The 21,460-nt window shown below is 47.0% G+C and overlaps 1 protein-coding gene across 1 annotated transcript in view; it reads right to left on the bottom strand.

Moving 5' to 3' along the window:
* Positions 1-21,460, bottom strand: part of ADCY9 (adenylate cyclase 9) — a 120,722-nt gene that overhangs the window by 23,569 nt on the left and 75,693 nt on the right. The window contains exon 3 of the mRNA XM_047838971.1: positions 9,953-10,143. Coding sequence (XP_047694927.1) covers positions 9,953-10,143 — 191 coding nt within the window. The remainder of the gene's footprint in view (positions 1-9,952; positions 10,144-21,460) is intronic.

Below are 21,460 nucleotides of genomic sequence, written 5' to 3'. Positions count from 1 at the left end.
TCTCCCTCAGAATAACTAAACTAAACTAACTAAATAAATAAGTAAGTATTATTTAGGGTCCAAGGACAAGGATATGACTTACATCACATCTGAAGTTAGATTTCAGGCCTCTACTATATTAAATAAAAGAAATAAAGATTCTAAAGAGTTGTGTCATCTGGGAATCTGATGCAATGTACAAGTATGAACACTCACATTCATTTGTAAAGTGGCGATATATACACCAAAGCAGCAGGCCTCCGACAGGCCCAGCAGGATTCCCGAGGGTGTCCTGTGGTGGGGTGAGGGTGGGAGTAAGTGGCTCTGGTAGCGGCAGTGGTGGCTGCTCCTTTAAGGCCACACTGGTTCCACAAAGGCCTACTGGCAGCCTAGGGGGAGAGGGGGGTACAATCTGGTTCAGGGGATGGTCAGAGAGACTCTAGGCTGGGTCATACCCTGAGGGTCTGGGGCTTTCCCCAACCTCTTGAAGACACAATGAAAGAGTAACAGCTACCTCTCTGGCCACTTTTTAAACTTCAAGGCTAGAGAAGTAGCATAACAATAGTAGTTCTAGCTAGCTTCTAGAAGTTACTATAGTGATTACTGGTGTGTAACACAGTGATCAGAGGCCGTATCATGGACCAAATCCTGGTTCTAACACGTAATAGGTACGAGACTCCCTGGCCTGTTTCCTCCTTTCTGAAACAGGACTGTGTCTCCCGCTACTGACCTCCCAGAATACAGTTGAGCAGGACGAGGGAGCCCCATCCTGGCCCCGTGGGAGGACTGTGCACGAGCGAGCGGGAGCGCACATGTGCTCACCACACTGGGCTGTGCCTGCAGCGTCAGTGAGCACTCAGCAAATGCTGGTCCTTAACAGTAAAACCTCGGGTTTTAAAGACAGCACATCTGGTCCTTTAATGTCCTTGTCACAGACAGAGCAGCCAACCTCATTATCTCTTGGCATCGTTTGTTCCTGAGTACTTTTCTCTCCTCAAGCACAGAACATGTACTTTAAAAACAGGCCCTGTGCTTCTCAGACATTGCCCATGGCACCCTGGCGTCACACATGAAAGATGTTTTAAGCACTCAGAGCCACAAATATGCAACAGTGGCTATCAAACCTACTGGACACCAGAGGGCACACACCCTCTGTGAAGGAGTCCCTGGATACGCTTCGCAGGCACACACCCTCTCTCTAAAGGGTGACTGCGAAGGGGCTGGAAGAAGCCCGTGGAGACCAGGAGTGTCCAGGGGCACTGGCTGATCTCAGGAGCCTGGGACAACTGGGCAACCCAAGTCTACATCTCTGTGACAGAGAGAGGCCACGGGGCCTGTTCCCTCCCGTAATAAAATGTTCTAATACAAAGGTTAGGTCAGGTGGCCGGCCCACAAAAGAACCTCCGGGAGCAAAGGTGCAGACATAATGGTCATCATGCTCTAGAGACTGTGCTCTGGGAGGTTCGGGGGCTTGTCAGAGTCACACGTCAAGCAGCAGAGAGCAGGCCCTGTGGTCGGGACTCCCAGTGGCCTGAACAGTGCTCACTAGTCCCTCTGCATCCCCCCAGCAGCTTCGTGCAGGCAGTGTAGGCCCTAGGAGCGGGCGGCAGAACCAGCAGCCCCAGGAACTTGCAGTGCATGGATCCAGAGGATCCTTTCACTGTGCTTTGAAAATGTGGCTCTTTGTCCTTCTATTTCTTCCTCATCTACTTTGCTTTTGGGGGACAATTTTACTGATTAAATCTTTAAAACAAATGAAACAAAAAACCTTAGTGAAGTCTGTGCACTGATGGAGACTTCCTCACAACCGAACACTCCCTTCTGCTGTGTGGTGAGGATCCCCTCTGCACCAGGGAGCCCCCCGCAGGCCACAGAAGGTGGGCTTGTCTCCCTCTCCACCACCCACAGATTCTTTAACTATTTTCCAGCTTCGTGTTCATCTGGGTGAAAACATCTCTTAAACTGATTTTTGCGAAGCACACAAGACACCTCTGAGATGTTTCCCCACCCGTTAAACACCCGGCTCTCCTCCTACGGAGAAGTCCTCACTCACTAGGAAGAGCATTTCGGACTTCAGGGAACTCTCTGGGGTACCTTACCACCTTGGGAGGCAAGGTGTCCAACAGCCCGATTAGACGATACGGGATTGAGAATCCCGATGTGCTGAGGGCACAGCAATGCACAAAAACCAGGTCCTTATCCGCACAGTGTCTGGGGTCCCAAATGCCTGACAATTACTCCTCGTAAAAGACCATGCAGCCGCTCTGGGGACACAAAGCTTCATCAACAGGGGGAGTCAGACTGCAGGTTCGTGGTCGCTGACCACCATAGAGCCGTTCTCTGGCCTCCGTTCCTAACACGGGGAGGACCCAGGAATGACTCTGGCACTGTGATCTCCTGTGCCTCACTCCCCTGAAGTAACCCAAGCAGATGACCACCTCCTGGTTAAGTGGCACTGCTGGCAACTGGCACCAAAGGAAGCTTTACTAAGACCAGGTAGGGTCCCCAAAACAGAGCTGTAGGGGCGAAGGAGTTGTGCTGGCTGCTGCCTCGGAAACCCGAGATCCCTTGGAGAACACCCAAGAACACACTCTGCATTTTCCCAGATGATGTCTGCTCCTGCCCCAGCATGGACGTCAGCTTTGGAGCGGAGATTATAACTACCTCTCCAACACACTAGAGCATAAATGCATTTGTTTTAAACCCATTTCAATGTACACATGCTCCATTCTGTTCAGAATACATGTCATAGAGGTAAAAAACAGGTTTTTCTTCAAGGCTCTCTCTCTCTCTTCACGAGATACATCACTTCCAAGCCAACAGCTGTCCTTTTTCATAACTGTCAAGGAAGGGAGCAGGGAGACCTCTTTTCTGAGAATCGAAGAGGAAATATCAGAAAGGCCTGGCTTCACCCGTTTGGCCTGCTGAGTGTGACTTCAGTGAGCTGTCCTGGGACCCAGAAAGGCAGCGCGTGCTCCCAAACTTGAAACCCAGGCTGAGCGTGGCAGACAGGAACGTGCAACGTGCAACGGTAAAGACAGACAGACTTCCTGAGGCCCATGCAGGGCTCTGCATTCTCTGCCGGTAGTCCTCAGCAGCACCGGGAAGCAGACACTGTGATCAGCTCCCTTCTACACATGAGGCAGAGAAGAGAAAGGACTTGCCCAGAGTTATGCAGTTAGAAAATGACAGAGGGGAGCTGAAGCCCAGGTGGCAGCACCCTGGACCCTATCCGAGCATGTGGCCCCTCTGAGGGAGCAGGAGTAAGTCACCTGCCTTCTCCTATCCTTGGCGGGCCAGTGCAGCATCGTGGAAGCTAGTGGGTTAGCAGAAGCATGAACACTTCCAAGTAGATGATTTCTGCAAACAAAATACTAGAGGAAAATAGAAACAGAAATTGTTACAGAAGAAGTAAGGCAACTTAGAAGCTTTAAGAACAGAAAATGCACAGTCTGAGAGTACGGGAGGCAAAACAACAACAAAATAAAACAAAAACCTGTAAAAATCAGACGTAAGATCTCAAAGTCGTGGAGCACAGAGTCATAGAACCCTGCTCAGATTCCTGGGCCCTAAACGACCACTGGGTTTATTAAGGGAGGCTGATAAGGCAAGCAGATCATTACTGTGCTGTGGAAATATTCCATCAGGAAGTCAAAAGAAGAAAATGTGTGGTTATTTGGGGAAATTTCATTTACATGCAGTACTTTACTGCCTGATAATACCAGTTAAATGACGCTGGACACATCTTCCAGTTCAATTCACATGTGATATATCACAGAAATACAGTCAACATGGTATATTTATATTACATAGTATGATTAGAATAGCACAACTACAGTAAAAAGTTAGTACACATACATTAGACGTTTACATCGTGAGACAACAGACTTACGCAGAGTGGGAAAGAGTCCAGAGAGCTGCAGGCCACGTGTCGTCCCCAACCGTCCCCACCACGTGTCAGTCCCCGCTCCCGCAGACGTCTGCACCTCACAGCAACCACAGCGCGCTCATCAAGACTAAGTAATTAACACTGCACAGAACTACTAAACTGCGCTACAGGCTCAGATTTCCCAGCTTTCCCCTGAGTGTCCGGTTTCTGTTCCAGGATCCCACGCTGCATTTAGCATCTCCTTGTCTCCTCCAGCCAGCGGCAGGTCCTCTGTCTTTCGTCTTTGGTGACTTGTCACTCCTTCGGTGTCATGGTCAGGTGTCATGTGTTCTGTAGACTGGCCTCAAATCTGCACTTGTCCAGTGTGATCTCACAAGTCGGCCAAGGTTTAGGAGTTGGGAGAAGAACCCCACAGAGGTGACGTGCCCTTGTCAATACATCACACGGCAGGCAGGGTGCGGGGGCATGCACGTGACACTGAGAGCCTTATTAATAGACATGCCAGCCTTCATCAGCCAGTGAGGCAGGGCCCACCAGGTTTTCCACCGTGGAGTTACTATTCTTCTCTTTGCAATCAATAAATATCGGGGGGTGGGGGTGTTTGGAGGCTGTGCAAATATCCTGCTTCTCCTTAAACTTCTACCTACTAATTTCAGAACTCACTGAGGGACCCTGCCTGTAGCAAATACCATGGTGGTGTCCCAGTGATGGCTCTCTCCCTCCCTCAGCTGGAACTCTTCTGTGAGGGTAACTGCCGACCTCCATGGGACAGGCTTCCTCTGACAGAAGGAAAAACACGGAACTGGAAATGGAGATACAACCTGGAGTTTTGTTTTTTGTTTTTTTTAAACTTACTTCATATTCACATTTTGGAATCAGACTATTTATTTTGTAAGAATTTTATTAACATAGAGTTTACGTACCATGCAATTTACCCATCTAAAGTGTATATAATTCAGTGAATTTTAGTATATTCACAGAATTGTGCAACCATCACCACTACCAATTAAACCCCAGTTATAATAAATATGTAGTGTCTAAACTACAGACAGATACTACCTTTCCCGTTTCTGTAATGAACTAGAAGGATGGCCGCTTCCTCAGACTGAGCCCACGGAGCCTCCTTGTAATAATTTTGAGTAAAAATAACAAGGACATAAAAGAGTGACCATTTATTTAGAGTCATGAAAAAAGTCTCGGTGACGCCACAGAAGGATGGTCCCCGGAGCTAGTGACCTCAAAGGGAAAGTATTGCCCTTTTGATAACAGGACAGATCCTCCATGAATTGCCCCCATGTAGGCAAATCCACACCGTTAGCCTCATTACTGACTGTAAACATGTAGAAACTCCCTGTGTGTGTGCAGCCCCAGGGTTCTGAATAATAGATTAAGGTTAAATTCACAGAGACTGGGCAAGCAGGTGTCTTGCCAATGAGGTCCTTCACAGATAAACCAAGATGCTCTCACAGCTCACACACGCAGTTCACTGGTTAAGACTGATGTGATAAAAAACCATCCACATTTCAGTTTTCGGTTTTTTGCTCTTCGCAGAGACGTCAGACCAGCTATTTTTACTGGCATGTGTAGTCTCAATCCATCCATCATCCACAGCATTCATGGAGAAGGAGCAGTAGACATCTACTGCAGAGCTCAGGTCACACTGCACAGGCCCAGGTGCTCCTGCTCCAATATCACATTTATGACATGGTCACGTCCCCTACAGCAAAATCTGAAGAACCTCCCTGGAGTTGGAACACACAGAGAAGGCAAGACCTTCCTGAGAGAGTCAGTGACTCCTTGTGGGCAAATCAAAGCAGAGATCTGTCTCCTCTTGTCCTTCTTGACCCCCCCCCCCCCCCGCCCCACCGTGGTCAGCGTCCACTTCTCCACATGGAGTGAACAAACACATGTCCGGTAGTAAGTGAGCCTCCAAACCTAGCATTCATGGGCATGACTTCGGCTACTCTTCACGGCAGCCCTGGGAGCTCACCATCCACTATTTCACTGTGGACAGGAAACTGAGTGACAAGGCTTTGGGAGGGCTCTTTGATTTTAAGTTCTGGCTCTTTCCGTGGCACTAAATCTCCCTTCCATGACACTGACATTTAGAGTCCTTGTCTCCTTCCCTGGCTCCCCTCTTGATTCCTCCTTCCTCTACTCCAAACCTTAGAGCTTTCTTTGCAAGCTCAGGCTCAGACAGCTGGGCGCTGTGGTGTTGGTCGAACCCGTCCCGCAACAGGCTATGGCAGGGCCTTCCTGATGACCCTCACTGCCCCACTCAAGAAGCCAAGACTTGGGCGTGGGAAGCACTCCCTCTGATCTATGACATCAGGGCCAAACCCTTTATCCTTTGACGTCACTATTTTTTCTTGGTAGGTCATCACAGACGAATTTATGAAACATTATGTAAAACTACCCCAGCTTTGAACTGGGAGACAACCTGCATGGGACATGCGTCGAGGGGGTAGACAAGAGTACTGTGTTGACATTACCTGCTCCTATTCAGTCCTGCTCAGGCTTCTGAGTGCAGTCCTACTTGTGGCCTAACTCTGCAGAGCTACAGCTCTCTGTGTCTGATTCAAGAATTAAAAACTTGGGGCGCCTGGGTGGCTGTCATTTAAGCGACCGACTTCTTGATTTCAGCTCAGGTCATGATCTCACAGTTTATGAATTTGAGCCCCGCGTCAGGCTCTGTGCTGACATCAAGGAGCCTGTTTAGAATTCTCTCTCTCCCTCCCTTCCTCCCTCCCCCCCCCCCGCCACTTCGCTGCTCATGCACTCTCTCTCAAATAAATAAATTTTAAAAAAGAATTAAAAACGTAAGCCAAAAAAATATATAACTATCTACCACATGCCAGAGTGCACACGTGGGAAAAGCATACGTTATTTAACACTTGGGGCCCTCTCGCATTCAAAGAGCTCACAGGAAGCCACCCAAGAAACAAGCAAACGGGTAGGTTACAGCTGAATTGACCTTGGATTTGGAGATGGGGAGACAGCACGGTTAGCCAGAGGGGTCACACACAGGAAGCTGCAGTTCCGCCGCACAGGGCGAGGAAGAGAAGCCCAGAGGGAAGGGACGTGAGGAGCACCACGGGTGATAGGAGCGACGGGAGGACCAAGACACGCATGCTCTCACTTGAGGAATATTCACTCAACACCTTTCCCCAGTTTCTTGGTTCCTGCGAGAAACTCCTTCCACTAGACAGTCATTCCTCCGAAAGGTGCTGCTTGAAAAAAGAAGTCTGTGGTCACCAAGGCCTGAGAGCACGGCCTCCGCATCCCTCTCTGGAGGCCCCAACGTGGCTGTCAGCACGCTAGAGGCTCTGAGCAGCCCTGGAGAAGAGAAACCCTTTCTCTTGCACGCAGCCCAGACTGCGCAGGTTTACGTGACCACACAACACTTTTCCGTACTTGATGCCTATTTCCGGCCTGAGAAACCACTGCTCAAGGGAAGGTACTTTCAAAGGACACAGTGCCTGGCACAGGCCCCTCCAACGAGCCGGGGCTTCCCACAGTGGGTGGGGAGATGCGAGGATGGTCACACAAATCTACATGAGAGCTACGCTCACTAGAGGAGGCAGCAGCAGCCACGAAGGGAAGAAGTGCGTTCCCAGGGAGAGTCGACAGACCCTGACGAAGGAGAAGGAGGAAGCAGCCAGTGCTTCCAGCTAACTAGAAAAACTGACCGGAGTACAGACCACGTAAGGCAACAAACCAATGGCTCGTGTGAGGTGCTGACAGGTGTTTGGGTTAAACCCGCCCTAAGAACCTATGAGCAGGCAGCCAGTATTTTTTCTGTTGTGCAAAAACTTACTCGAAGGAAGGCCTTACACGTACATTAGAGTGTATATAACCCTTCAAGCAGACCTCAGTTTTCTGTCCTTCCAGCTCAGGACAATAGCTCTAAGGACTCCCTAAGTCACCCAGTGCTTCCTATTTGCAAGGCTTTCACAGAGGCCTGCTCTCACCTGATCCCGCAGAAACCGAAGCAGAGGGGCGAGCCTGTGCCCCGCTGCCCTAGATCAGCAAGGCCTGGAGTGGAGACCGCGCCGTCCACCTCTCCACTCCAAGCGCGGGGCAGCCCCAGACTCAGATGCCATTACCCTCCCTGCACCATCAAAATGTCCCGAAGTTACACTTCAAGATCTTCCCTCCTGAAAGGGGCACAAAGATCTCCCACCACCCCAAATTCCTTTTGTCAGACACAGTTAACTTAATAGATCACAAGATTTTCAGAAAACTTTCAATGATTATTTGGAAAATTTATACACAGCAACAGAATACGCTAAATAGTTTTTGTCCAGATTTTAAAAATAAAGACATTTATATCTATAACTATAGCTATATACATATAACTAGAACAAGAAATGTTCTTTTGGGATAAGAGAAAACCTTTTTAGGGTAATTTAGCAGTGAATCGCTGTCACTAAAATCGGAAGGTATGTGCTACGGATACAAACACACATACACGTAATCTAACATATCAGGCAAACACAACAAATCATTCATTTTTGGATTTGAGCTCTATTTTTCTATTTAAATGCAGTTCAGTCTGAAGCCTGGAGGAAATAATTTCTCTCCAAATAATGAAACTGTACTTGGAAAACGGTGTTTTTAACGTCTCACCCCCCGACAATTCTCCCCTGCTTGTGTGCAGGGACAGCCCGTGAGCCTGGAGCTCTGCGTTCTGACCGCTGCAAGTCACTGCCCCAGGCAAAGAGGCTGTCTTCAAAGGGTGCAGGCATTAAGGAAGTATCAGATACCTTAGCTGTCATGCACGTGCCAGAGCATATGGGGAAGAGGCGGTCTAGCACCCTACCCCGTGGGTCCTCAACCAGAAGGGGTTTCACCCTCCTTCACCCCTCAGGAGTCTCAGGGGTTACTGGGCACTGTCTGACATTCTTGGTCACAATAATGGGGGGAGGGGGCGCTCCTGGCACGTGATGGTGAAGGCCACGGGTGGTGCTCAATGTCCCACCGGGCACAGGATGGCCCCCACCACGAAGAGTTACCTGGCCCGAAACGTTCCTAGTGCTGAGTGTGGCAAATCCCGCACTAACTTAACAAAGCGCACGATAAAAATGATACCAGAGGGCTGTTAATAAAACTGAGCACAATTACACAAAATAACTGGACGGCAGGGACTATGGATTCTGGCAGAGGGAAAGGACCTAGACACCCACATTGTGGTCCCCTCTGAGCTAGCTCTCAAAGCGCTGAGTGAATGTGGACAAGCAGGAACACACTGGATTAAAGTCATAACACCAGGCCATCGTCCTGACCTGTTTGAGGACACAACAACACAGTGAAGTGGAACTGTCAGCAGTGCCTCTCTCTCTCTCTCCCCTTCATTTTTTTTTTTTTTATTAAATGGAAACCTCAAATATTTCAACCGTAAAAATAAACCAGAGATACCAGTAGGGAAAATGAAATCAAATGTGGAAGCCGAGGAGCAGCTCACAAACTGGAGTGGTTTCAAATGCCCACGGTCCGTCTGCCATGTTAATCCCGTGGTAGTTTATTATAACAGAAATGGGCACTTCTAGACAGTCGCCAGGAGGTCTCTGTTCCAACAATGAAATATTATAACATTCCTGGCAAGAATGTACTCTTAAAGTGAGCTACACCGCAAGATTCATCCACACCAACAAAGTTAAAATAATCATAAGACATTGGATTTCAAGAGACGTTAGGAGCACTTGAGAAAATGGTGTCTGCAGTAGGATATGAACTAGCTCTACAAGCAAGATGCGAGAAGAATCCCCTTTAGTGTCGTTTATCATTAGCTTTCAAAAAATCCCAAAAGACAGCGTAGGTCTCAGAAAAAGAAAATAACAACTCAAGTAAGAAGCAAATTGATGCAGCGTAGAAAGAAAATGGAGGTGCATATGTGTCAAAAAAGCAAAGGTATTAAAAAAGGCAAAATGTTGGTGACTTCAGACTAAATTTAAAAACTGCAAAAACCAAATTGCAGGGCGTTCTAAGTCGTCTGCCACAGACCCAAAGGCTGCTTATCATTTCACATGTGCTACTGCAGAATTAATACAAAGTTTAAGAAGTAGGAAAAAAAAAAAAACTAACCTTAAGGTTATCAAAGGTTTTGACAGTCTGCGCCAAGTCACTGACACTCCCTGGCGATGCTGTCCCCTGTCCCCTAGGGCCTGAGGACACCCGTGAGCCGTCAATGACCTCATAGCCAGAAAGCAAGGCCTCTGAACAGCTGCAACGAGACTCCTTCGCTCTCTGACCCGCTATCAGGTATGTCTTCAAACCTATGGATAAAAATTACAATCAGCACAGATGGAAACCACCGTTGGTTGAAATGCAGCTCGATCTTGCTCTCTATGCAGGACATGCTCCTGAAAAGTGGAGAGTAAAGTGAAAATATGAATGTCATATTTTACTACTGATTTCCGTGATCTTTTCAGAGACGTGCTGACTCAGGGAGAATGTTTGCCTCCAAAACACACCATTTTCTTATATCATGTTTTCTTTGAATTTTGGCTGCACATTTTCCCTTGAGGGCTGAAATGAGCATTAAAAACTTCCTCCATGAAAGGGTCACATGACCGCTCTGTGACAGCAGCCGAGCGGAATGACAGTCCACCCTAGACACTTGTTTGGTCAGTCTCGATGTAAGGGTGATCTAGAATAAGGACCACTTTACCATGTCAGGATTGCAAAACTGCCACGAAAAACGAGACCATAATGTGCACCAACAGGGGTAACTAAAACCTCCCTTGATTCAGATTATTAAGTACGGGTCTTCTGGCGGATCTAGAACATGGATTCTGTCAACCTGTACTCCGTAAGAATTTAATTCGCTCACAAAACCCTCATTAAAAAAAAAAAAAAGTTAGTTAAATGGACAATTAACTGACATCTTTACAATTCTCGTTACAGGCTGAAATAACAGAAACATACGCCACACCATGAAGTAGCTCTAATGGGCAGGTAGCTCCCTGCTGTGAGTATTCAGAAGAACTATCTGCTGAGAAAATACTAAGGAGCAGCTTTTTCAGACAGAACTCAAGGCATTTCTGAAAATGAAGCAAACCTTATTTAAATGAATCCATTGTTAGTCCTTACTGAAATTTGACAAGACTGCAAATTTGTTAAGGCGAGTGGGAATGTATGTAATTTGTTTAAAAAACATTTATCGTAGGACTAGGGTATGTTGTTCCTAGAGAATAAAATCAAGAACACAATAGGTCCCTGTCCTGGAGAGTTATAAGCTCCAGCAGAAGGTGGTAATGGAAAAGCATCACACAAAGATTTGATCAAGAGGTGAGGTATCTACACTCCTAAACCCATACAGGTACTTATATTCAGTACATTTTAATAAATGCTTTAAAATTAATTACCTAATTACTTAAAGAAAGCGGGGGCAACATCTGGCTGGCTTAGTCTGTAGAGCATGTGACTCTTGATCTCGGGGTTGTGAGTTCAAGCCCCGCAATGAGGGCAGAGATTACTTCAAAAAAGTTAGCTGCGCGGTGCCTGGGTAGCTCAGTTAAGCGTCTGACTTTGGCTCACACGTCAGTGTGAGTCCTGCGTCGGGCTCTGTGCTGCCAGCTCAGAGCCTGGAGCCTGCTTTGGATTTTGTGTCTGGAGTCTGCTTTGGATTCTGTGTCTCCCTTTCACTCTGCCCCTCCCCGCTCATGCTCTGTCTGTCTCTCTCTCAAAAATAAATAAACATTTGGGGCGCCTGGGTGGCGCAGTCAGTTAAGCGTCCGACTTCAGCCAGGTCACGATCTCGCGGTCCGTGAGTTCGAGCCCCGCGTCGGGCTCTGGGCTGATGGCTCTGGGCTGATGGCTCGGAGCCTGGAGCCTGTTTCCGATTCTGTGTCTCCCTCTCTCTCTGCCCCTCGCCCGTTCATGCTCTGTCTCTCTCTGTCCCAAAAATAAATAAATGTTGAAAAAAAAATATTCAAAAATAAATAAACATTGAAAAAATAAAAATAAAAATAATTAGTTGGGGCACCTGGGTGGTTCAGTTGGTTGAACATCTGACTCTTGATTTTGGCTCACGTCCTGATCCCAGAGTTGTGGAATCGAGCCCTGCACTGGGCTCCCGACCAAGCATGGGGCCTGCTTGAGATTCTCTCCCTCTGCCCCTCTCCCTGGCTTGTACTCTCTCTTACTCTCTAAAATAAATAAGAAAGTAAAGAAGTACGTAAATAAATAAATAAAATACTTTTAAAAAATTAAACAACCTGGGGCGGCTGGGTGGCGCAGTCGGTTAAGCGTCCGACTTCAGCCAGGTCACGATCTCGCGGTCCATGAGTTCGAGCCCCACGTCGGGCTCTGGGCTGATGGCTCAGAGCCTGGAGCCTGTTTCTGATTCTGTGTCTCCCTCTCTCTCTGCCCCTCTCCCGTTCATGCTCTGTCTCTCTCTGTCCCAAAAATAAATAAACATTGAAAAAAAAATTAAACAACCTAAAGATCCTGAATCAATTGTCTTTCTTCATTTTATGGTTAGGACACCATTTCATCATTCAGTCAGTTGTCATCTACCTATCTCCTCATAAAAATACTACGTGGTGTTTTCAAGTCACCTGTTCTGAGACTGAGAATTTGACAGGAGCCCTGGAAACACCCAGAAAAATCCCAGTGCACATCCAGGTCACAGGTGGAAATCCAAAGACTGAAATAAGTAATTTCAGCTGCTGACCCCAAAGGAGACCCTAAAATGCTCACTTTTAACTAAGGTCCTAAACTTCTGGATGTTTTTTTTTCTTCAACAAAAACACAATGTCCAGGATCAATCACATTCATAACGAAATATGTGTATAACCTTTAAATGGAAGCATGAACTTAAGAAGAAAAGAAAGAGGGGCGCCTGGGTGGCGCAGTCGGTTAAGCGTCCGACTTCAGCCAGGTCACGATCTTGCGGTCCGTGAGTTCGAGCCCCGCGTCGGGCTCTGGGCTGATGGCTCAGAGCCTGGAGCCTGCTTCCGATTCTGTGTCTCCCTCTCTCTCTGCCCCTCCCCCGTTCATGCTCTGTCTCTCTCTGTCCCAAAAATAAATAAACGTTGAAAAAAAAAGTTTAAAAAAAAAAAAAAAGAAGAAGAAAAGAAAGAAAAAGAAAAAGAAAAGAAAAAGAAAAAAAAGAGAAAGAAATGGAAGCATCAACTGGAATTTGGCAGAGGAGTAAAAGTACATTTGTATGAATTCCTCCGACTGCATCACAGATGACACCGAGCTTACTTGTCATTTTGCCTTGGGAGGGTCAAAAAATGAAATCTCTGGGGTGTCTGGGTGGCTCCGATGGTGAAGCATCACTCTTCATTTTCGTTCAGGTTGTGATCTCATGGTTCATGGGATGAAGCCCCATGTCTGGCTTGGCTCATCGCTGACAGCACAAAGCCTGCTTGGGATTCTCTCCCTCCCTCCCTCTCTCTCTGTTCCTTCCCTGCTCATACTCTCTCTCTCAAAATAAAAAAATAAAATTTAAAACGAAAACAAGGGCACATGGGTGGCTAGTCGGTTAAGCGTCCGACTCGGTTTCTGCTCAGGTCATCATCTCACAGTTTGTAGGTTCAGGCCCTACATTGGGCTCCGGGCTGACAGTTCAGAGCCTGCATGGGACTTCTCTCTCTCCCTCTCTCTCTGCCCTCTCCCACTTGCTCTCTCTCTTTCAAAATAAATGAATAAACAACAACAAAAAAATTAAAACAGAACAAAATAAAAACAAAAACACCACCTCTGTGAGCTAGCCAGAGAAAAGTTCTACTTCTGACCTGTTATGGAGGCTCCATGCTGGAAAAGCTTACAACTCCGTGGAAAGGCCCGTTCCCCGGAACTGCTCTCATGGGCTCTCCCCTGACTGCACGACAGGCAGCGGGGCAGCAGGCAGGGAAGACCCGGGACAGCACGCGGTGCTGCTGCAGAAAGCCACCAGGGCAGGGGTGGAAGGAGGGAGGAGGGGGGAGGAAGGTAGGGTGTGAGGAGCTACCACTGCTCTCGGTTCTTTCAAACCCAGGAAGAGTCCCCGGTAAGGTAACTGCCCGCCCCCACCACGCAGCCCCAGACCTGCAAGAGCTAGTAAGGGAGGACTTCCCGGGAGGTGTGACGACTAAGGCAGACACGAGGCCGAGCCAGCCGACCGCAAGAGCTACAGACTATGCCGCACAGATACACGCATGAAGCTGAAGCCACACTTGAAAGTCGAGGCGTGCCCCTCACCAGGGGACGTGAGCAACACGGCCCAGCCCCGCATCACAAGCTCTGACGCCGCAGGGGGTGCGCATCCCCGAGGCTCGCTGCCGCTCCTCCCGCCTGTGACTACCTAGTTGCTGCTCGTTCATCACTCACCAAGGTGTCCACCATACGCTGTGATAGGTGCGTTCACGTAACAGGCATGAACACGTCAGCCATGACCCCTACCTGAATGCAGCTGTCACCTGAGCGGGGATCTAGATAGCGGGCACGTGTGAGTACAAAGTCCTAGGACAAGGAAGTGAGGGTGCCCTGGGAAGCATAGGAGGGTGGCGCCTTGCAGACCAGGGGGTGGTTAGGGAAGCCTCTGGAGGAAGGGCCCTCCAAGCTGAGGGTTGAAAGATGCAGAGTGAAAGCCAACAGGGCCAGGGCCTGGGGCAGCTGCCATCAGGCCGTGGGTGTTGCTGTAAGGGGTTGTGAACAAGTCCTGCAGAAAGGGAGCCTTCGGCAGGCAGAGCTGAGAGATGGAAATGAATTTAGTATGGCTGGAACAGAGAATACATGTGGGAGAGCGGCCGGGGAGGAGCAGGGGCCCGTGCAGGGCACCACATAGACCAGCTCCGGGAGTCTTCAGGCTGGGGGCCACGAGGCATGTAGGGGGAGATGGTAACAGGAGCATGAGGCTGAGGAGAGGCCAAGGAGCTGTGGAAACGCCAGCCGCAGTGGGTGATAAGGGAGTTAGGGGACACGGCAGTCAGGGAGTAGTGGTGGGGACAGGAACCCACCTTCCCCAAACCGTAGTGGTGGTAGCAACACTTCTATAACAGGCCACGCAGAGATGGGTGAGCGCGTGCATTCTGCAGAGGGGCCCTCGGGCTCGGGCCTGCCACCGCTCCACCTGGTGACCTGGAGCAAGAGAAGACACCTCATCATAGTGAGGCTGGGAAGAGGACTTGCTCCCTAGGGCTGACGCAACGACTGAGTCACACGCACGAAGCCTTTACAACAGTGCCTGACACACAGTAAAACAGTAACACCGGCTATTATTCTCAACGTGCATGTTTGACATGCTTATCACTGGGAGTCTTCTCCATGTTCTTTCTATGTATAAAAACATTTGAGGAACTGTTATATCAACAGTTGCTCTTTGTTTCCTACGCAAATTTTTCTTTAGGGAGAGCCCCTGATGACCCACAATGCTGCTAGTGTTTCAAAGATCTGATGTGTGTATGTGTCCACAACAGGCAAAATGTGTAAACCCATTAAGTGTCCATACTTCAATGTGGAAAACCAAATTGAAAGTAAAACTTTTTGCCAAAACTAGAGCGAAACCGGCCCGATAAAGTAAGGCAGCCTGGTGTGAACTATCCCAGCAACGAATCAGGACTGGACAACTGAGCCCCAGTGTCATCAAAGTCTTTAGTGAAAAGAGTTTATAAGAGAGAAGGATTTAATGAGTAACCACAATACACATGGACTCTGGGGTCCAAGTTCAAAAGAATGGCTCTCTTGGAGCAGAAGGTCAAAATAAGGCAGCTAAATGATTTATTTTGTTAAGTATAAACAGGAGATTAATAAGATTTCTTATATTCCTTCTCGGTAGGTGATTTTAAACCTCACCAGCATTGATGCCTTTTTTCATCAGCGTGGGTTTGCAGAGGCTAGAGAAGGGGGGACATGTTTCCTACCATGCTTCTACCTAGAGGAGGGGCTGGTCTGTGGCTGCGTGCATGAAGGAGACTGATGTGGTTAACGTTCTTAAGCACATCATCAATTCTTTGAGGATGAAAATTGTCACGTGCACAAAATCAGTGGTTAGTTTTGGTGATCGTAGTGTAATTTGAGTGTATGCCAAAATCCACTTTGGAAAAGAAAGACTACTGAGGCCTTCTTTCTTTATCATGGTCTTTTCCTGCGGGGACCTTGCTTTGGAATGAGACAGGCTCCATTACCCAGAATCAAGGACCTGAATGTCAGTTTAGCAGAAAGAGGAGAATGATCAGGAAGGAAAGGATGTTTTGAGACACAACCCTGGGAGTCAGCAGCATAACAAAGGCCTAGGCACCTGCATCACTCATGACTTGAAACAATAAACCTAAGAGAGGCAATCGGTTTGGCCTAGTTCATAAACATTCTGAAAAGTTATTCCACTTTGTATTCTATTTTTCTTCATAACTAGGTCTGCAATGGCCGAGTAGCATGAGGATTATTTAAACTAAAATATAGTCAGTCAATAAGGAAAATAAAGATTAAAAGGGTACCTAATCTGTCAAATAACCAGGTCCTATAAAACTATAGATACAATATTTCATAACTGTCTGTTGCTTCTGCTTAAGAAGACCAGAAGTTTTGGTGTGGAAAACAAAACATTTTTCACCCTGTTAACATTAAAACACTCTCGATGGGTCTCTGTCCTTTCTGCTCCTACGTAAAACCACTAATCACAAGGACTGATTCATCCTGGTTCCCGCAACACTTGACAATAAATCACAAGTTCCTACGGTGAATGGGTGTTGGTAAAACTTAACCTCTTTTTAAAAAATGAAGTCCCACATAATAAAATATGAAACAGCCACTCAAGCAGGTGAAAGAAACAAAGGTTGGGCACCATGCCTGTTTAACTTGGTTTTGACTAAAACTTTAGGCTAATAAAACAAACTTTTGAACACACACACACACACACACACACACGCTCTACATCCTGCTCTGGGAACAAGTGCTTTCTGCACCCAGTTTCCCTCTCTCTACTGGTAATAAGTAAATATGCTGCCATCCCAGCCAAATGTGATGACCAGGCACTTAGTGACCGTGTTCCCATGTACTGTCTTCTTCACTTTCAAATTTGGCCTTACTAAATGCTATTCCGCTATATGCTATGTTGCCGAGTATTAACACTGCAGAGTCCAGTGGTGAAAACTTCAGAAGTCCATTCCTCCCACCTCTAAAACACTCTTGAATTATGGTTTCATGCCACAGGCCTTCACAAAGGCTACAGAAGTAAGTTCTTTGAAGGAAAACATTTGACATACCCATAAAGAGCCCACCAGGTACTATCTCATTCATCATGTGCTCAGTTCACTTACCCAACAAACTGACTATTTATTGAGTACTTACTGAGGGTTAGGAACTAGACAGTAGTATTCAAGGGAATGGAGACGGAAAAAAGAACACTCTGGTTTTAGAGACTGAGCGTGGGTTGAAAAGCGTGACTTAAACACTTGACTCCAGTTCCCTCATCTGTAACATGGAAACACTAGGAACACAACAGTAATAGTGTCTCACAGAGCTCTTGTGAGCATTAAATGAGTTGACACACATAAAAAGGGAGAGACAGTGCTCTTCCTTAGAGCATCTTCAGCAGCAACTCAGGAGTAAACTGAGGAAAGGCGGGAAGTGATGTTCACAAAAAATTCAACTGGGGCATGGAAGGATGTCAGTGAGTGTGAGGACAATGAGTAAGTGATTACACACATCTACAAGAAGAGAGAATTACGTGCATTCAGGTCTGTGTGCTGATGGGATGTTCACACGTGACAAAGGCTTTCTAACAGTGAGTTTTAGAAAACTAACCAAAAATATGAAGGTCTATGATAACTATCTTGGAATACTGCAATATAACATAATGTAAATAATCAGAAGAGGCCGTGAAACAAGAGGGCTAAAAGGAAACGTGTCAGGAGCCGAAAGAGAGCAACAGTAGATGGTAATTCACCAGAGGGTAACATGGAGCAACACCAGACATAAGGGAGCATGTCAGCTTAAGTCTGAAGCAGGCACAAGAGGAGTCACAGACTCCTCTTTCTTTCCCCCAGAGAACTGAGAAATCACAGTTGATTTCAATAGTTAATAGTTAAACTAATAACTTAAGAGTTGCAGATTTAAGTACAGAACATAGATGATGAAAAAGAGATTCTAGGAACGAAAGACTCAATTTATGATCTAAGGATAGTGGCAGCCAGTACCTGAAAAAGAAAGCCAAACAAAAGAATACGTTGAAAATAGAAATAAAGCCATGTGACTGATGCTCAGAGAGAGACGCCAGTCCCCAAAGGCCATGAAGCGTGTGACTCCACTTCTATGAAATGTTCAGAAGAGTTGCATCCATGGAGACGGGAAGCAGATGACTGGTTGCCAGGGGCGGGGGGAGGGGGGCACAGGGTTTCCTTCTGGGGTGATGAAAATGTTCTACAGTTAGCAGAGATGGCTGCACAACTCTGCGAATGTACGAAAAACCAGCGAATTGTGTGTGCTGGAGTGGTACGTTGTATGGCGTGTGAATCATACCTCAGGGTAGGTGGTTTGGTTTTTTTTTTTTAAAGAAAGTTATGTGAATTTCAAGATGCAACCGTTCTGAGATACAGAGAAGAGGTAAGGCCAGTACAGAATACACACACTATCCATGGGAATTCAAGGTAAAGGAGTGGGCGGTGGCAGGTAAAAGAAAAACAGAAAGACTGGGAAGTAGCTAACAGGCCAAAGTTAGGGTAGGAAAACATATATGTATAAGAAACAGGCTGAATCACCCTGAATAACCAAAAACTCGACATGGCAAGAGCTCAGAAGTCTGGAAGAGATTAAAGAAAACAAAACACAAGTGTGACCTTCACAAGCTACCTCCCAGGATCATCAGATTTGCACTCTTGACAGCTGCAGTGTAATCCCAGGGAGCCAGGCGACACCCGGGCCCACTGTCTGCTGTGACTACCGACCTCTGCCTCCACTCCATGCGCGGCACAGAGCCCGCGGCTCGCTCACAGCGACAGAGGGAAGGTTCGGCTCAGCTTCCCTGGCTGCCTGGCTTCCCTGGCTGCCTTCAACACCGTTGTTCGCTTTTCAGCCAGACTAGATTCATTTGCAAAGGCATTTCCTTCGGCCACAGGGTCAGGCTACCCGCAGAGACACTTCCTGTGAGCATCTTCAGCTGGGAAAAGGGCAACATAGCCGGCCTCACCTTACCGCACCAGGAAGGGTCCCACCATGCAAAGAAAAACATGCAATTCTTAAAATTCCTGCTTAGACTTCCCTGGGAGTGGCCACCTGTGCCTTCATCACCTGTTTCTGCATAGAAATGCTGATCCGGCCTTCCAGCTGGACTCCAAATCCCATCTGCAGTACCACCACGTGCTTGCTGTGAATTTCCTCACTTTTCAAGTCAGTTCTCAATTCACATCAAGGTTGAATGTCATCCTCTCTCTTTTGAGGAGCGTTTTGCATGCTGGCCAGAACAGGGACCAAAAGAGCTTCCCCAACTGCATCTCCTTGTTCCCCAGAGCACATGGCACACTCGCTCAAGCCACGACAATGGAAAAACCCAAAACCCCTATTTTCTGATCAAGAAGCTGTATCTTCTCTGGCATCTCTGATTTCTCTCATTTCATTTCAGCACCGGAGGCAGTCTCCCCTTTCTAGACCTTCCCCAGAAGATCCAAAGCTGTGCTTGTGAGGTCTGTCTTTAATAATCTTACAAGTGCTGCTGGGTGTGAGGTGAGAAGCCAGAGTGGGGCCACACTGCCACTGGGGAAGCCACAGGCCGGGTGACTAGCTCTCCCAGGCCAGACTCCCGCCACAATCTGTGCCTCCAGAACATCACAACTATGTTGTACACTCCTGAAAAAGCAAAACTGAAAGCAAAACCAAGCAGTGGGGAGAGAGTGCCCACGTGGGAGAAGAGGACAGGGGACAGGGCACATCGACACACAGAGCTGGGGTGACAACCAACAGCCCCTCGTCCACCAAAGCAGGTGGAGAAGTCTTCAGCAGTCGCCTGTCCTGGACTGGAAAGTGGAGGTCTGCTATAGAACCTGAAGGACAGACAGAAGTGCGTTCAGATTCCCCGGGGAAGGAAGGTTCTGGACAGGGCAGCAAGTCGCTCCCTGCCTGGAAGTGCCAGCCCCAAACCACACAGCTGGGTGCTTGGGGAAGGAATACATGAAGAGCAGCAGATAACCCCTCAGGAGAAGAAAGAATTATTCTGAGCAACACTAGACTCAAAACACAGAAACACACACTGAGGACCTCATGTAAAATGTGGTGGCCACAGTCTCAACTTTGTATTGTCTAACTGAAATGTGCTGAGGGAGTAGAACTTAATTTTCTTATACACACACACGCGATAAAGAATCATAATGCACACTTTAAGATCTTACAATATTGGTCAATTATGCCGCAATGAAGCTGAAAAAATTAATTACAAGAAACACAGAAATATACTAAAATATTAAGAGGAAAATGGATAATGGGAAATACTCATTTTGTAAATTAGGTATTTTTGTTATTTATCTTTAAAATAAGTGTGAATATTTGAATTTTTTACAAAATATCTTAGACATAGAGACATGTAAGGAAAAATAGGCTGAGCATCAGGGTCCCACCAGTTAAGAAATAAAATGTCATCTGCCCTGTTAAGGCTCCCCGTGGACTTTCCTCCACTGCAAACCCTTCTCCCCGACAGAGCACATAACTATTCTGAATCCCAAGTTGCTATGCTGTGTAATGCTAAACAATATGCAGCATTAAAGGGTTTTTTTAATTTGAATAAATGACATTTTACAAGTTTTCTTGTGAAAGTTGCTTTTTCTGGCTGAGCATCGTGTTTGAGATTCATCCTTATGGAACTGAATGAATTGCATTCATTTATTTTCGATACCACGAAGTTTCCCACTGAATAAATATACAACAACTTAAAAAAGAAAAACTGAAAGTATTAAATTAACACTACAAACTGTGTTCTGTTAAAAATAAAGAAATACGATAAACAGGGCAAAGATACACTTAACACAAAAATACCACTGATCAAAGAATACATCATAAATATAAATGTAATAAAGAAATGGGACTTGTGTGGACAAGTTTTAAAAAAAAAATCAGGGGAAGAGATCAAGGCTGAGAGAAAAGTTGTTGGAAACAAGTCCACAAAATCAAGCTCAGGGTGGCAGGGCCAGGCTCCACAAAATCACACTGAAATGGAAAAAAAAAAAAAAAAAAAAAAGAGAGAGAGAGAGGGAGAAATGAAATAAAAGGAATACAGAGCTCTTCAAACTGCAAGTTAACAAGGCTGAGAGTTAACAACTCCATTGTCCCTGGTCAAGAAAGTCCTCATGACCACTGCAGATCTAGGCCGATATACCTGCCACTTACCCCAATTAACAAAGGGACAGAGGGCCCCGGGGAATAAACCAGGGCCGGGCTGACTCACAGCCAGGTTAGAGGCAGACAGAGGAGGCCCAGTCAGGTTATGGGGTCGGCAATACGGCTCGGCCCGATATTTCGTCCACGCACAGCTGGACTTAGAGATATGAGAGGTGGAACCAGAGGAGAAAGTTCTGGATGGTTCCAGAAAACCAAAGAGGCTTGCATCAAAGCCCTGAAAGCAACTGAAAGTGATGAGATACTATGGGAAGTGAGTTACTGGAGTGTATTACAGGGATC

This window comes from Prionailurus viverrinus, chromosome E3 (assembly GCF_022837055.1).
Source record: "Prionailurus viverrinus isolate Anna chromosome E3, UM_Priviv_1.0, whole genome shotgun sequence".
Lineage (NCBI taxonomy): Eukaryota > Metazoa > Chordata > Mammalia > Carnivora > Felidae > Prionailurus > Prionailurus viverrinus.
Note: the sequence above shows the minus strand (reverse complement) of the source record. Positions and strands in the feature narration are given on the sequence as shown.